General features: G+C 44.3%; 1 protein-coding gene across 1 annotated transcript in view; it reads right to left on the bottom strand.

The window, feature by feature from the left end:
* The window catches only part of FAT3 (FAT atypical cadherin 3), a 764,758-nt gene that overhangs the window by 129,723 nt on the left and 618,492 nt on the right, over window positions 1-16,543 (bottom strand). The window contains exons 13-14 of the mRNA XM_086933989.1: window positions 6,468-6,621; window positions 3,767-4,000 (exon numbers count right to left, since the gene is read on the bottom strand). Of these exons, the coding sequence (XP_086790115.1) occupies window positions 3,767-4,000; window positions 6,468-6,621 (388 nt within the window). The remainder of the gene's footprint in view (window positions 1-3,766; window positions 4,001-6,467; window positions 6,622-16,543) is intronic.

Genomic DNA, 16,543 nt, shown 5'->3' with positions numbered 1-16,543 from the left:
CCAAGCTGGGCCCTCCAGCCCGGCCCCGCCAACCGGTCCATCAACACTCCATGATGGACCGTGTCGAAGGCTGCCGACAAATCCAACAGAATCAGCACAGCAGCCCCTCCCTGGTCCACTCCCGCTCTAACCTCTTCCGTAGCCTTGATAAGGGCTAGTTCCGTGCTGAAACCCAAATTGCGTAGGGTCTAGGCTATTGGTCTTCTGAAAGAACAAAGTTGTTGATTGATGGTCTTCTCTAGTATCTTATCTGGAAATGGAAGACAGTATATTCGTCTATAACTACCACAACATATTCAGAGGGCGGTCTAACAACATATGCTCATAAACTGTAAACCTATTCATAGCACATACACCACAAAGCACACCTTAATTCTATCTCTGGCCCAACTGTGATGCAATTTTAATAAGTATTTCTTGCGAGTTAAACTTTTAAGATTTAGTGAGATGAAATCACACATTTGTGGAGATTTATATGAATGAATAGCTTCATGATGTTAAATCGTACTAACACTTATTTTAAAAGTCCTGAATTGATTTTTTATTTGATAGAGACTATGGAGCAATATTAAGAACCAAAGCACCAGATGTACAAAAGGTTTTAGCATTCACAAACCCTCCAAATCAGTAAACCGGAGAGTTTGCAGATGCTAAAACTTCTTTTTATATGTTCTAAATCCATTCAGAGATTCAGAAAAGTGTTTCCGAATAACTAAATGTCTTTTGCAATGAATACCGATCAGGTATTTGGAAAGGTCGTGTTGTAGTCATCACTTCCAAATAGAGAATCAATATGCTATGTATCTTTGTTTTGGGAGCGAAGCCCAGTCGCAAAACAGTGATGTTTTCCTGGCATTTCAATTGTTAAAGGTAAAGGGTCTCTTTGCCATTCCTCTCCCTGTGCGAATGTAAAAAAGGTCTGTTTAAGAGGAGTTGCCTCCTCTTAAAAAAACTTAAAAACTTTACTTTTTAAATGCAGTCCTGTTTCTTGCAGTAGAACAGGCTACATTTAAAATAAACAAATGTATTGCATTATTTAAAAGCAATCACAGATGATAACAACGAATTGTACATGCTGGCAAATCGTAGTGGGTCACAATTTGCGATCAACCTTAGTAATATATCATTAATATATCATTAATAATCATTAATATTTTCCCATAGGCGGGTTTGCCAAATACCACACTGCTCGCAAACATACTGGTCACAAATTGTGAACAGTGTTTTGCAACCTGTGCTTAGTACATCTGCCCATGATTCAGTAGAATTAGGTTGTAATCCCTGTATGGCTTACTATACCTTTCATCTTTTTTTAGGCTAATAACACAGGTGCTCACAAGTTAGGTAATATTAATGCCTGTAACTGTTGTTTTTGCATTTGTTATGAAAAAGCAGCACTGGATAGCATATAAGGCAAATAGGAAGGTGGAGGAAATTGAGAGAATCACAATGTGACAAGTCATCCTTACCTTTGAACATACCACAAAAATGTATCTGACCTGTTCCTTTAAAAGACATTTGTTTGTACTATCACTAGAAAAGCCCTCAGCTACATGGAAAATGATTGAAACATGCTTAATTGAATCATATTGATCATAGGCTACAAAAGACTGAAATGAAACCTCTGCATGGACGCAACATACAAAAATATCTAACCTTTTTTAGTTGAAAGACAACTGTTTTTTGCACACGGCCTAATGGACACACATTGTAAAAAATCGATCGAATGATTCACCTTGCTTCACTGCTCAAGCCATTGATGGACTCTGACATCAATCCTGCATGTGAGCCGCTATTAACCATTCCTTTCTGCAAATGTTGAAGCAGTTGCGTTTTCCTTCACATAGAAACAGTGCTTAATTTGAGCCAGTGGTTTCCAGTGCTCGGCACGTGTACTTCATTATCAACACCGGCACTTATTTCAGTCTGCCACATGGTGGGGTTGTCAATCTAATTTACAGATACGCACAACAGCAGTTGTTTATTAAGTAAATATACATTAAAACAAGCATTGGCATAGCCAGTAGGTCTAGTATTTGGGACTATAAGTGTTTAGCCAGAGCCAGAGCTATTGGCTTTGCCAATGTCTTTAAGCTAAGCTGTAGAGAAGTGTACCTGCTCTGCAGCATGTTGAAAAGTTATAATAAAAAAGTGTTATAAGCATTTTTGTTACCTTATATATAACAAAGGGGACAATATGTAGAACTGAACGACCCTATTAAAAAAACGAATGAACATAAAAAATGTCTTCAATTTTTTTTGTCCTTGCAAGGCTGTCAACTTCTTACTGCCTGTTCAAATTCTTGTTTGTTATAGCTTTTTTTGTTATGGGAGCACATACCGAACGGGAGGGTGGGGGTTAGGAAATAGTGCCTGAATTACAACATGAGCAGCAGACAGGCACTAGGGGAGAATCAACAGATGCCAGATTCTGAGGGCAGACTGAGGTGGTGCTGAGTGATGCTGAGGTGGGGCTCAGGTGGTGGTGTGCTGGTGCGAAGGTGATGCTCAGGTGATGCTAAATAATACTCAGGTGGTGTGAGTGATGCTGAGGAGGTGATGTGCTAGTGCGAAGGGGATGCTCAGATGATGCTGAGTGATACTGAGGTGGTGCTGAGTGATGCCGAGAAAGTGCTGAGTAATGCTGCGGTGCTGAGTCATGCTGTGGTGCTCGGGCAAGCCAGCCCTTTCTTTCCCATCCTAAAATTGAATGCCATTTCATTGCTTCGCTTAAGACTAAAGTCCAGGTAACCATATCACTGTGGAGCAGGGTCAGTAAAGCAATGGGCTTCCTCCAAAAATAACTCAGTGCTCACCCACCCCATTTGTGCATCACACCTCAGGTAAGCATTGGCCCATTTACTAATGATCCAGCTACTTCACTGCTGTTAGTGAAGCCTCCTCACTCGTCAGTGAAGAGACAGTTCAAACTTTCCCTTAGAGAAATATCCTGGTAAATTCTGGCACCAGTGATCTGCAGTGGACATTGCAGTAGATTGAGAGCAATTTTCCAACTATTGCATACTTCAATTGTCACATACATGAAACTTTAGCACTAAGCCACCAGTCGAGCTTCCAGTGACGTACCACATGATACAGCTGTTTTGGTACTCCTGTAACATCTGTATACCTCACTCTTAATATACAGTAAATACATTCAAACAGGTACAGCTGGAGCAGGTAAGAGCAGTGGGCGGTGTGTGTCAGGAAGGGGGGAATTAAGTCGACAGATGACAGAATAGGGAAGCAAAATGAAAAAATTAAGAAAACCACTTTCCTTACGCCTGCTGCATCGCTGGTTCAGCCATGCGGCGAGCGCAAAGTGAGTCGTTTTATTTATTTTTCTATTTTGGTTCCCTATTCCGTCATCTGTCGACTTACCCCCGCCCCACTGCTATTACCTGCGCCGGCCGCACCTGCATTCAAAAAGCAGGCTTTGTGTGTCAAGGACAGATAAAGATATGAGAAGATTTAGTAGCCCCACTGTGCCATATCAGTCACCATATCCATGCCACTTACAATAATGTAGTAAGGGCACCCATTTGCAGATATTGATATTATGCATGGAATAAGCTGGGATAGCTGATTTTGCTCTGTAAACCTGGGAAACTGAGTGTTGACTGAGTCTCTGTACACTTGCCACAGATCACATAGAATTTACACAGAGTTGAATAATGGAGAAATATAAACCATTACAAGAATGGACAGTAGGAACATGAAGGGTAACAAGGATGAAAGGAACATTCATTCGATATCTGTGACTTACCAACATCAGGATCGGTTGCCTGCACCCTTGTTAGCAAAGCTTTAGCAGCCGTGTTCTCGTAGACGCATGCATTGTAGTGATCTGAAGAGAACACTGGAGGGTTATCATTAACATCTTCTAAAGTCAAATGAATTTCTGATTGGCAGAATCTTCCACCTCCATCTGTTGCCTTGGCAACTAAATTATATGTTGAGATTTTTTCTCTGTCCAAAAGGGCCAATGTTTTGAGCTCACCTAAGAAGAAAGACGTGGAAAAAGTATTACTACTACTATACTACTATGGGGAACGTCGTTACCAAGCAACTTTTAGCACGCAGTGCTATTACAATGCGGTTTTTAAATCACATTCTATTACAACGCATGACTCTGGGGGGCGCTCAAGGATAGGGAATACTTTTAATTTACTATCCAACACCTTCCCTAGTGTCAACGGGGAATGGTGTTGGAATAGTAAATTAAAATATTCACTATCCAACACCCCTTTGTATTATGCGTTGTAAAAAAATGCATTATAAAAACTGCGTTGTTACAGCATGCGTGCTAAAAGCATGCGTTGTAACAACGTACATCCTACTACTGTAGGGTATAGCAGTGCCACATTGTCTCTTTCATTATTTGTATGGCTTTCGTTAGCATCTGTGTCTTAATTATGAGAAGGTACAGAGTCAATAATATGAAATTCTCCCCTGAGACTGCACAAACTTCGATAATAGGACCTGATTTGGACCTATGCAGTTCCAAAGAGGCCTATATTTACATAACCAATGACTACCAAATACAGTAATTTTAAATTCTAAATAAGAGACCTTCTTTTATTTCCAGCACAACTTTTCTTTTAAAGACGGTTTAGGGAAAGTGGTAGAAGCACAGGCATGGATAAGGTACTATTGCCAACCACTTTCATAATCAGGGCTCTCACCATAAATATGGTGCACTGCCTGATATGCACCCCTTAGCAGGTCAGTGTGCCCTATCACAATAAATGAACTGCTCACAGCAAAGCTGCAAACTTGCACCAGCTTTGAAGACAGGAGATTAGTAAAAGGTAGAGCAGCCATTTGAAGCCATTAGTCTGCTTTTCACTCTGCAGGTGGCAACCCCCTTCAGCACTTCAAAGGAGGACAGAGATCTTTAATCCCCACCTAAGGGATGCCCTCAAGAGATGCACATCCACCTCTTTGTGGTGCACAATTAGGGCGACCTTACCAGCTTCTTGGCCTCAACGCCCATGTTTATAATGTGGCACAGGTGCAGAGGCAAACTGTTCCTTATTTGGATGCGGCCACACCCTGATGTAGAGGAGGGACATCATGCCAGTCGTACATGTGCTGCAGCGTGATCTGCATTACAGAAGAGGACACACAAGCATCTGAGGACCCTTCTGCAACAAAAAAGTGCCCCACTGGTGCAAAATGTGTGCAGACACACACACACACAAACACACAAACCGCACTCCCATGGCACTTTTGATATTATGACCCAATCCGGCCTGCTTTGTTGTTGTGTAAGCAAACATTAACCAACAGCGTTGTCAGAGGTCACAGGCCTGCACATGTGTTTTCATGTAAAAGAATAAAACAAATAAATCTCAAATTAGTATGTATGCATATTTTAGTGTGGCCTTATGCAATGTTTTGTGTATAGATCACTAGAGTGACCATCCCCTTTCTTGAATGAATACAATTCGTCTTGTGGCAAGGGTAATATTTAAATATTTCCAAACTGCAAACAGTAGACTACAAAACAAATTTACGCGGAAATTCTCATTGGAAAAAATCAAATACTTGCATATCTGCATGACAGCTTCACAGATGAAAACTCAGTTAGTTGCACTACTCTTTCTTAGTGTTGAGGTAAGTTTGTGCACTGGGGCACTTTACGAATGAGCACACACACTCACTCACTCACTCTCCAATCACTCTCATTCATTACTAATTCACTGGTAGGTGAGTGCATCTTTTTTAGTTGCAAACAATGATTAACCAGGCCCCAGTCTTGAAAGGTGGGCCAGGGCGTCATCAGCATTAACGTTAGCGAGACAGGAGTATTATCTAACCCTCTGACCGCACACCCCCATCCCCGCCTGTTCAGGAACTACCCATTAATGTCACACTATACAACAGATTCTTTCTGTAAGGACTACCATAACAGAGTGTCAAATTGGGAGCCTCGTTTCAGAATCAAGAGAATACTTGATTTTAGATACTGGGAAGCACATCTGGGGAATGAGTAAGTGCCTTCTGTGAATACCAAAATAAGTAAGTGCCTTCTGTGAATACCAAAATGAGTAAGTGCCTTCTGTGAATACCAAAATGAGTAAGTGCCTTCTGTGAATACCAAAATGAGTAAGTGCCATCTGTGAATACCAAAATTGTAGTAAGTTTAGGATTTTGTCTTACGTTAGTTCTGTGAATCGGGCCCCATGTTTTTACATTGGTGACACCATGTATAGAACAGGAGGTGGTCCCGAAGGATGACGTGTGTCCAGAACATTGAGCATTAGTTGTGAGTTAACTCCTCATGCGTGCTTTAATAAAGTATTTACAAGTATGCTCACAATTTCCCAAACGCACATGCAGTGAAAAAACACAGCACCTTTAAGTTTCAGCTAATAACATTTCAAATGTTATTATCTTGTCTGAAATTCCACTGTACTCTTTCATCTATGAACCCTAACAATGGATAACTGATGTCACCTTACCAGTTTCGGGATCTAGGGCAAAATTATCGGCTCCTCGCCCGTGCAGCGAGTACCTAATTTCAGCATTATTGCCAATATCTGCATCTCTGGCACCAATTTTAAAGAGGACTTTATTGGCGTGGATGTCTTCTGGGAATGATGCTCTGTACACAACCTGTAAAAAACATAAAATAATGAAAAATATAAGTGCATGTGCAATAGTTAGCAAAGTATCTCAGACAGCACGGGTGAGCAGTCACATTCCCCACTTGGAGTTAAAATGCAATTAATTATAAAGTACTTCTGTAGTACTTTTTTATTGGAGGGATTTGCAGGACCCATTGGGTGTTTTAAAGAAAACATTTTCATTGCAGCAAACAGGACTGCTCATTAATCAGTTTGGCGTCCGGCGGTTTGGCGTAAGACCAGACTGCGGAAACCATAATATGATGTGAGGAGTGGGAACATATAATTAGACCAGCAGAGCCACTGACCCTCATTTCAACAGGTCCATAATTCCGCATGGGACAGAAGTCCCATCAGGAAATGTAAGCTTCGTTGATATAATGCATAATTCTCATGTTTTCCAAGAAGTGTAGAGTGCTACAGGCAGGCGCAATCGATGGTGAAAGCTTTGGGGGCAGAAGCTTTTCTGGCGGATTAGCCCAGAACTACCAATTCCCCCATTAATTTCACAATACTAAGGGGGTTCTTAGAGGTCATAATAGGATCTCATGAATTCTGCTCCCAGGATTACAAAATGAACCGCCCCTTCATCCAGGGACCTTGTAATGAGCCTTAATCCAAGCTTCCCAGGAGTAGTTCTGAAATTTTAAGAGCAGCTGCAATTTGACTTTCTTTTGTGACTCAGGCTTTGCCACTGGATCACTTCCCATCCGTGCATTCTGAGGCATGATATAGTCTGTTTATAAAGGCAATAAAGTGCAAGATGTTAATGCTAATGAGTTTAGCATACGAATTTGCCTGTCTGTATATGGAAAGGCTTGTCTTAGCTCCCATAAGGCACATGGTTACCCCCCAACACTGCAGTTATTTTACCATTTTACAAAGGTGTCACAGAGGCAGTGCTTCGTTTGAGCCAGTGGTTTCCGGTGCTTGGAACAGACCGCATAATTGTCAACACCGGCACTTATGACAGTCTGCCACATGGTGGCACTGTTTGATTGATTTACAGATGAGCACAGCAACAGTTGTTTATTATTACAATGCACAATGGAAATAACTAATACCTACATCCACTATTACTTTAGCTTTGGAGGCTTTGAATATTCTGAATTGTCACACTTATAGGAGTGTGATGATTTGTAATTGTGTTGGTGCTGTCATTGGCAGCGATGTCAGGTTCAATGGGTGGTGTAAGCTGCAGCAGTCTCCTGACGAAGGCTCTGGCACTTATTTTTTTTACAAACCAAGTGCTGCAGAGAAATCATTTCCACATATCATAACCCACTATTACATTTCTAACTGTCTCACAGGGTACTGTGCTACCTGCCCGCACAGTACATCAGAGTCTTGTCAGTGGTAGATGGCACTACTATAACAATGAGAACCAATAGAATACAATGCCCAAAACTAGTACAGGGAGCGTAATAAAGAGAGTCTATTTCCCCTGACAGTGCTCAGTCCTCCACTATTCAAACAGAGGAGTGACTTAATCAAAGTGAAAATTAAATAACATCCAGCGTAACACCATTAATTGTGCATACTTTAAAGCAATGTGAGTGGGTATATGGCACTTTGTGTGTACAGTGTAAGTGTAAAGTGAAATTATATAACTCATATTTCACTTCAAAATGGAAATTGAGTGCAGGTAAGTTTTAATGATAAACTACTATAGTACATTTTCACACTTACTTGCTGATTAATCTGGAATTTTGCATTGTGCCAAAGGCCTCTTTCAAGAGAATTCATTACAATAGAGCACGGGTACTCAAAGTACGGCCCGTGGGTCGCCAGCGGCCCTGCAAGCCTTCCTTGGCAGTCCGCGGACCTTGCAGACATCATACCTGTGTTCTTTTTTTTTAAAGTGCCAGCAAACACCACCAGTTGCAGCAGCGTGGACTCGGAGAGCCTGTCTATGGGAGGCAGGCGATTCAGCGATATTCAGTGTGGAGCTGCAGGAGCACTAAGAAGAGGTGAACAAAGCCTCATTAACATGTAAATGGTCTTTAAAAGACCTGTGAAGTACTGGGGTGCTGCTGTGTGTGCCTGGGAAGCTGTCTCAGCCGGGCTGACACACACACAGGGTGTGGGGGTGTGGGGGGTGAGGTGACGGAGGGCAGCAGGGAGTGAGAGCCGGGTGAGGTGACAGAGGGAAGCAGGGAGTGAGAGCAGGGTGAGGTGAGATAGATAGAGACAGATAAAGAGATACAGAGGCAGAGACAGATAGAGCCTGGGGCAGACAGAGCTAGATAGAGGCAGAGACAGGGACAGACAGAGACAGAGACAGACAGAGACAGATGGAGGCAGAGACAGATAGAGGTAAAGACAGACAGCGATAGAGACAGAGAGAGAGACAGAGACAGAGAGAGAGACAGAGATAGAGGCAGGGACAGAGATAGAGGCAGGGACAGATAGAGACAGATAGAGGAAGAGAAAGACAGAGACAGACGGCGATAGAGACAAAGAGAGAGAGAGAGAGACAGAGAGAGAGACAGAGATAGAAATAGAGATAGAGACAGAGATAGAGGCAGGGACAAATAGAGACAGATAGAGGCAGAGACAGACAGAGATGGAGACAGAGAGAGATAGAGACAGAGACAGGCAGAGACAGGGACAGACAGAGACAGATAGAGGCAAAGTCAGACCAAGACAGACAGAGACAGAGAGACGGAGAGGGAGGCAGAGGGAGGGAGACAGGGACAGACAGAGACAGATGGAGGCAGAGACAGATAGAGGTACAGACAGACAGAGACAGACAGCGATAGAGACAGAGAGAGAGAGAGAGTCAGAGAGAGACAGAGCGAGAGAAAGAGAGAGGCAGAGATAGAGGCAGGGACAGATTGAGGCAGAGACAGACAGAGATAGAGACAGACAGAGACCGGAACAGACAGAGACAGACCAAGACAGACGGAGACAGAGAGACAGAGAGGGAGACAGAGAAAGGGAGACAGGGACAGACAGAGACCGATAGAGGCATAAACAGGGTTAGGAACAGACAGCTAGAGGCAGAGACAGACAGAGAGGCAGAGTGACATAGAGATGGAGAGGGAGACGGAGGGAGACGGAGGGAGACGGAGGGAGACGGAGGGAGACGGAGGGAGATGGAGGGAGATGGAGGGAGACAGAGGGAGACAGGGAGACAGAGGGAGAGAGACAGAGAGGCAGGCAGAGAGAGAGGGAGAGGGAGAGGGAGACAGAGGAAGAGAGACGGAGGGAGTCAGGGGGAGACAGAGTGAGGGAGAGGGAGACAGAGGGAGAGAGACAGAGGGAGTCAGGGGGAGACGGAGTGAGAGAGAGGGATACAGAGGGAGGGAGACAGAGGGAGGGAGACAAAGAGAGAGAGGGATGGAGAGAGAGGGAGGGAGACAGAGGGAGGGAGACAGAGAGAGAGGGAGACAGAGAGAGGGAAACAGAGAGAGGGAGACAGAGAGAGGGAAGGAGACAGAGGGAGGGAGACAGAGGGAGGGAAATGGAGGGAGTCAGGGGGAGACGCAGAGAGGGAGAGACGGAGTGAGGGAGAGAGAGACGGAGTGAGGGAGAGGGAGACAGAGTGAGAGGGAGACAAAGTGCGGGAGACGGAGTGAGAGAGATGTAGTGAGGGAGACAGAGGGAGGGAGACAGCCAGAGGGAGACAGCCAGAGGGAGACAGAGGGAGATGGAGAGAGGGAGACAGAGGTTGACGGAGAGAGGGAGACGGAGGGAGACGGAGAGAGGGAGACAGAGGGAGATGTAGAGAGGGAGACAGAGGGAGATGGAGAGAGGGAGACAGCCAGAGGGAGACAGCCAAATGTAGACAGACAGAGGGAGAGGGAGACTGAGAGGGAGGGAGAGAGAGGGAAGGAGACAGAGAGAGAAATGGAGGGAGACAGGTGAGAGAAAGGGAGGGAGACAGAGAGAAAGAGAGGGAGACAGAGAGAAAGAGAGGGAGACAGAAAGAGAGGGAGACAGAGAGAGGGAGGGAGGGAGAGAGATAGAGAGAGGGAGGGAGACAGAGGGAGGGAGACAGAGGGAGGGAGAGAGAGGGAAGGAGACAGAGGGGGAGAGAAAGGGAAGGAGACCGAGAGATAAATTAAGGGAGACAGAGAGAAAGGGAGGGAAACAGGGAGACAGAGAGAAAGAGAGGGAGACAGAGAGGGAGGGAGGGAGGGAGATAGAGATAGAGAGAGAGAGGGAGACAGAGGGAGGGAGACAGAGAGAGGGAGGGAGACAGAGAGAGGAAGGGGGTGAAATAGAGAGAGGGAGGGAGAGAGAGAGAGAGAGAGAGAGAGAGAGAGAGAGAGAGAGAGAGAGAGGGGGGAGAGAGAGGGAGAGGGAGAGAGAGAGAGAGAGAGAGATTTATTTATGTATTTGAAAGTTTTATATAGCGCGAACAAGATCTTTGCAGATATCAGAGCGCTTTACAAAGAGAGGGTACATGATCATAGCCAAACAGGTAAGTCGGTAGAGCTAACAGTACAAATAGGTGTAAGGCAATAAAACAAATAATACAAATAAGCAAAGAGGTCGAACAGGTAGAAGAGATCTGTGCAGATTCTTTAAGAGTCTGAAGTGTTAGTTCAGGTGTATTTAGCCATGAGGATAGCTTTTACTTCCTTCTTAAAACGAATAGTGGAGGAGATGAGCCTGATTTCAGGAGGGAGTGAGTTCCAGATTCTGGGTGCCATTCCTGAGAAGGAGCGTTTATAAGTTTTTTCCTTCCGGAATCTCCAAGGCTTCAGCAGAAGATTGTTTGTGCCTCTGGTGTTTCTAGAGCCGCCAGAGATTGTAAGCTTCTTAGTGAGGTAGCCGGGGGAGTTAAGGTGAACCGCCTTGTGTGTCATGCAGGCAATTTTCAGGTGTATTCTGTCTTCAAAAGGTAGCCAGTTTAGGGATTTCAGGTCAGGGGAGATATGAGAGTGCTTTTTTGACCCCGGGATGAGTCTCGCTGCAGCGTTTAGGGAAGCTCTTAGGGGTGCCGTAGTGGTAAGGGGGAGACCGCAGAGTGCGATGCTGCCATATTCTATTCGAGGGATGACTAGTGCTTGTACTGCAGTTTGGAAGTCTTTAGCTGGGAGGAAGGGCTTGAGTTTCCTCAAGGTATTGATTTGGACGTTCGCTCCCTTAGTTGCCTTGCTGATATGTTGCTGCATGTTGAGATTAGTGTCAAGTGTTATGCCTAGAGATTTAGCTTAGTCCACGATGGTGGGTTGGACATTGAGTGCGGTTTAGTGTTTAAGCCAAGTTTGGGTGGTAGAGATCTTTGCTGGAGATGCGATCAAAAGGAACTCTGTTTTCAGAGCATTGAGTTTGAGGTGATTGTCGGCAAGCCAGGATTGGGTGCTTCTGATCGTTGAGTTCAGGAGCAAAATGTCTTTGGGGGATTGTAGGTTGTACAGATTACCTGCACATATAGATTTGGCAATTAAGCAAAACAAAGGCAGTTCTTTCAACATTACAGACTCCTCCGTGTCCTCTTCTGGAGCTAGTTTTCTCAGTTCACACCAACACCACAAAAACGATAACCATCACTCATGTTCAACTGAAGGCACACCGTCGCATATCAAACGTAACATTTGTGTGCATGCACAAAATAGTTCCGAACTAACAGCTAGATTCATCAAAGAAAAACTAACAGCTAGATTCATCAAAGAAAAATGGGCTCGCAAAGGGCCAGATCTGAGAATCTGGCCCTTTGCGAGCGCAATTTTTGCATTTGGGATTCATCATCCCAAATGCAGACATCGCTAATTGCGAAATCGCTAAATTGCGATGAATTGCATTTAAGGAATCTCTATTTGAGATACCTTAAATGCAAGTCACTAACCATTTTTAAATTGGGAATTCGCTATTTTTGGCCGCTATTTACCGCGAAGTCCGACTTCGTGGTAAATAGCGAAAACTTAGAAAAATGCACTTTAGTGCATTTTTCTAAGTTGTATGTTAGAGAGAGAGAGAGAGAGAGAGAGAGAGGGAGAGAGATGTGTGTATGCCGGGTCTGTTGGCACTGTGGACGAAGGCGTCCGCTGCAGGGGCCTGTGTTCAACCTCATGGTCACAGGTTTTGTTTTTGCTCTCATAGGTAATCACTATTTGGTCATCTCAAACGCCTACATACAAATATGTGCATTACATATTTTGCAATTCCCAGTGGGCCACAAATAGACCTACCTAAAAAATATTCATGTGGTAGGTTTCAGTTTCGGTCTCGGTTTGCGACCCATTGGGAATCGCAAAAATTACAGGGGATGGTGGCCTGCTGAGCTCACCATGTCTGTGATTGCTTTTAAACAAAGCAATCTTTTTTTTTAAAATGCATTCATTTCCCTTAAAGGAAAATGGCATGCGGTTTAAAAAGAAAAATGAAAAGTTGACGATAGGACCACTGCCTGCTTTTCAAAAATATTTTTGTAAACATTCACAACGTGGAAGGGGTTCCATGGTCTGTCCCCTTCACCTTTGTGAATGTTTCCAAAAATATTTTTCCCATTTGCAAGTGGGTTACCACCTACTTGAAGTAGGCAGTATAATGTGAATGTTTTACGACTGCATGTCAGTCGCAAAACATTCACACATACCACTGGGATTCAGTATTAGAAAGCGGCGCCCTAAGCACACCATTTCCTAATACTGAACCACAAACCCCTAGTGCCATTCAGTAACAGGATGCCGAACCGCAAATTGGCCTTTGAACATTTAGAAATGCCTTTTTGCATTTGCATTTGCAAATGGCCTGATTCTGCTAATCGGGCTACTTGCAAACCTAAAAAGGCTTTGTACATCTGATATAATGTGCCTTAGCCAACCTGCACGAAGGGATGAAAGAGGTAGCCGAGTGGATGACGACGAGCCGCCTGAAACTGAACTTAGACAAGACGGAGGTCCTCATACTGGGCTCCTCGCCCTCCGCCTGGGACGACTCCTGGTGGCCCCCCGCCCTGGGCACCGCACCCAAACCGACGAACCACGCACGCAACCTGGGCTTCATCCTGGACTCCTCCCTCTCCATGTCCAGGCAAGTCAACGCCGTCTCCTCGTCGTGCTTCAACATCCTGCGCATGCTTCGGAAGATCTTCTGGTGGATCCCCACGGAGACCAGGAAGACCGTCACCCAGGCCCTCGTCACCAGCCGACTGGACTACGGCAACGCACTCTACGCCGGAACCACCGCCAAGATCCAGAAGAGACTCCAGCGCATCCAGAACGCCTCAGCCAGACTCATCCTCGACATCCCACGACACAGCCACATCTCCGGACACCTAAGAGACCTGCACTGGCTCCCGGTCAACAAGAGAATCACCTTCCGTCTCCTCACCCACGCACACAAAGCTCTCCACGATCAAGGCCCGAGCTACCTCAACAACCGCATCAACTTCTACGCTCCCAAACGCCACCTCCGATCTGCCAGCCACGCCCTCGCCGCCGTCCCACGCATCCGGAGAACCACCACAGGAGGAAGGTCCTTCTCCTACCTGGCCGCCAAGACCTGGAACTCCCTCCCGGCCGACCTGCGCCTGACCCACGACCACCTCTCCTTCAGGAAGAAGCTCAAGACCTGGCTGTTCGAGCAGTAGCGGCACCCCCCCCCCCCCCCCCCCAAGCGCCTTGAGACCCTACGGGTAGGTAGTGCGCTCTATAAATGTCTTTGATTGATTGATTGACTCTCTGAAGCTTCGTAGTTATTTAGGAAGCAATTGCCAGCATTGCACTAATTTTGTCTTTCCTTGGTAGACAAAGAGTGTGAAATGTGCGTAACTTGCTTTTGCGTAATTATGTAAAATTTCAGCAAAATTATGCATAATTATGCAAAATGCAAAACCGTAATTTAGAGCTATTTTTCTGCACAAAATGCATCCTTGCATCAATTTTTTCATGCAAGGAGCAATTTCACACTGAAAATATTGTGCAAAAAACCCAAAAAACACAGCGAAGAGCAGTTGCACATGTTCTGTGGTCCACTGCGCTACCAATAAATGTTTACTGTAAAAGGCGGGCTTATTATACATTTTTATGCCAAATAGTGTGCAATTAAGTGGAGTAGCGTAACAGTGTAATTTTACGTAACAAGCATAACACAAAAATCTTGCATCAAGCATAACATGAAATTCCCGAAATTATGTGAAATATGCTACTATAATTCAAATATCACCAAGTCTAACAAAGACTCCTAGGAAGCCCTTGGTGCAGTTGATTATTCTCTGGTTTAGTCCTGAAGCAGACTAATGATGTAACATGCTAAAGCCCCTTTATATGTTCATGCAATTGCTAAAAAATTCACAAAGAAGAATAATAAAGAGGCTTTAAGTCTAAGCTGAACTGATTCATCTGTTCGAATTGGTCATTCATATTTTCTGTAGGTTGAAAAGTTCTATGCAGACAGATCTGAAAAAAAGTTCCAGATTATTCACTTTTGCGCCATGGTAGCGCCGTTTTGGTGGTGCAACAACGACGCAAAATGCTAATAAATATTACAAAGCAATGCAAGGGATGATTTACGCTGCTTTTTAAAGAATTGTAACTCAACAATACACTCTGGGAGGGGTATCATGGGTGGAGTAAGGGCGTTCCCATGCACCCACCCATGGATTTTACGAAATCGCAGATTTACAAAGGTTTGTAAACCTGGCTGTGCCTGAAATTGCTATGCCTCCCAGAGGAAGGTGTAACGAGGAGAAAACTATTTTTTTCTCCCAGTTATTTCCACTTTCTATCTGTGCGGCATCCTGCATCACATATAGAAAGAGAAAGATGCCTTGAGGGATTAATTTTGTGAATGAAGGTACACTTTCCTTCACTAAAACAATTCTTTTTGTATGCAGGCACCCTTGCTACGTGATAAAGGGTCCCTGCATTGGCGCTAGGCTGCCTGAAGTGCACCACCAGCATCTTAATAGATATGGCACATTTCTGTTCTCTCCCTTCCACTCACTCAAGTTGCCTTGCTGCACTGCGTTGAGTGAAAGTTCGGTAACTGTGGCGAAAATGGCTACTAACAGCGAGTGTGGCTCTCGCATTTGGTAATGCAAGCTTTGCATGCACCATGAAAGCATAGAGAGTCAGACCCACAGCATTGGTGTCTGTATTTCCCAAAAGTACATTATTCCTCAGCAGCAGTAAATGTAACCTACTTTGTAGCAACGCCTTGTGCTCTGACAAGACAGCCATTGTATGCGTATTCAACAGCGTGTCTTTAAAAATGTGGGTTCTTATTTACAAGCCTCTTGCGCCACCAGTGCATCACATTTAATATGGAGAAAAGCGACATACCGGCAGCAAACTTTTTTGAAGTGAAATTGACTTAGCATAGTGTGGTGACATGCGTGCCATTATAATTTACTTTTATTATGCAATTATATACAATTTATTAGAGGTTATTTGAAACTGAAATGGAAGAATCATGTTTAGAAAGCAAGCCTCCCATTTACCATGGTTCTCATAATGGCCGCCCTTCGCAGAGTAAGGACATTAACACCATTATGCATCACAGCTATGATCACTCAGCCATGCATTAATATTGACTTATTTATCACTGCATATTGCCGATGACCTTTTCAGTTACACTTCTGGACCTGCATCATAACTTCTGAGTTATTGAGGTCAGCAACAGCACACGCATAAATATAATGCATCCTGCATCTCCAGGTAAGTGTCTCTCAATGTGATGCATTATGTGGCACACACACACTCTCTATCTCTCTCCTTCTCTCTCTCTTTTTCTCTCTCCTTAACTCACTCTCAAAATTCTTAGCATTCACTAAAAATTCAATTATTTATTTACAGGCGGCAGGATGCCTCTAATGGGTCAACCGCTCTAAGCTGAAACATGTAGTGATCTGTAAGCAAAGATCCTGGCTAGGCTACGCCGACTCAGCTTAAATTAGTTACTATTAAACTGAGCAATATTTATCTCGATTGTTTATAGTGCATAGCAACGGGGGA

The sequence above is a fragment of the Lissotriton vulgaris genome, chromosome 8 (assembly GCF_964263255.1).
Source record: "Lissotriton vulgaris chromosome 8, aLisVul1.2, whole genome shotgun sequence".
Lineage (NCBI taxonomy): Eukaryota > Metazoa > Chordata > Amphibia > Caudata > Salamandridae > Lissotriton > Lissotriton vulgaris.
The sequence above is the reverse complement of the archived record's forward strand: the minus strand, read 5'-3'. Positions and strand labels throughout refer to the sequence as shown.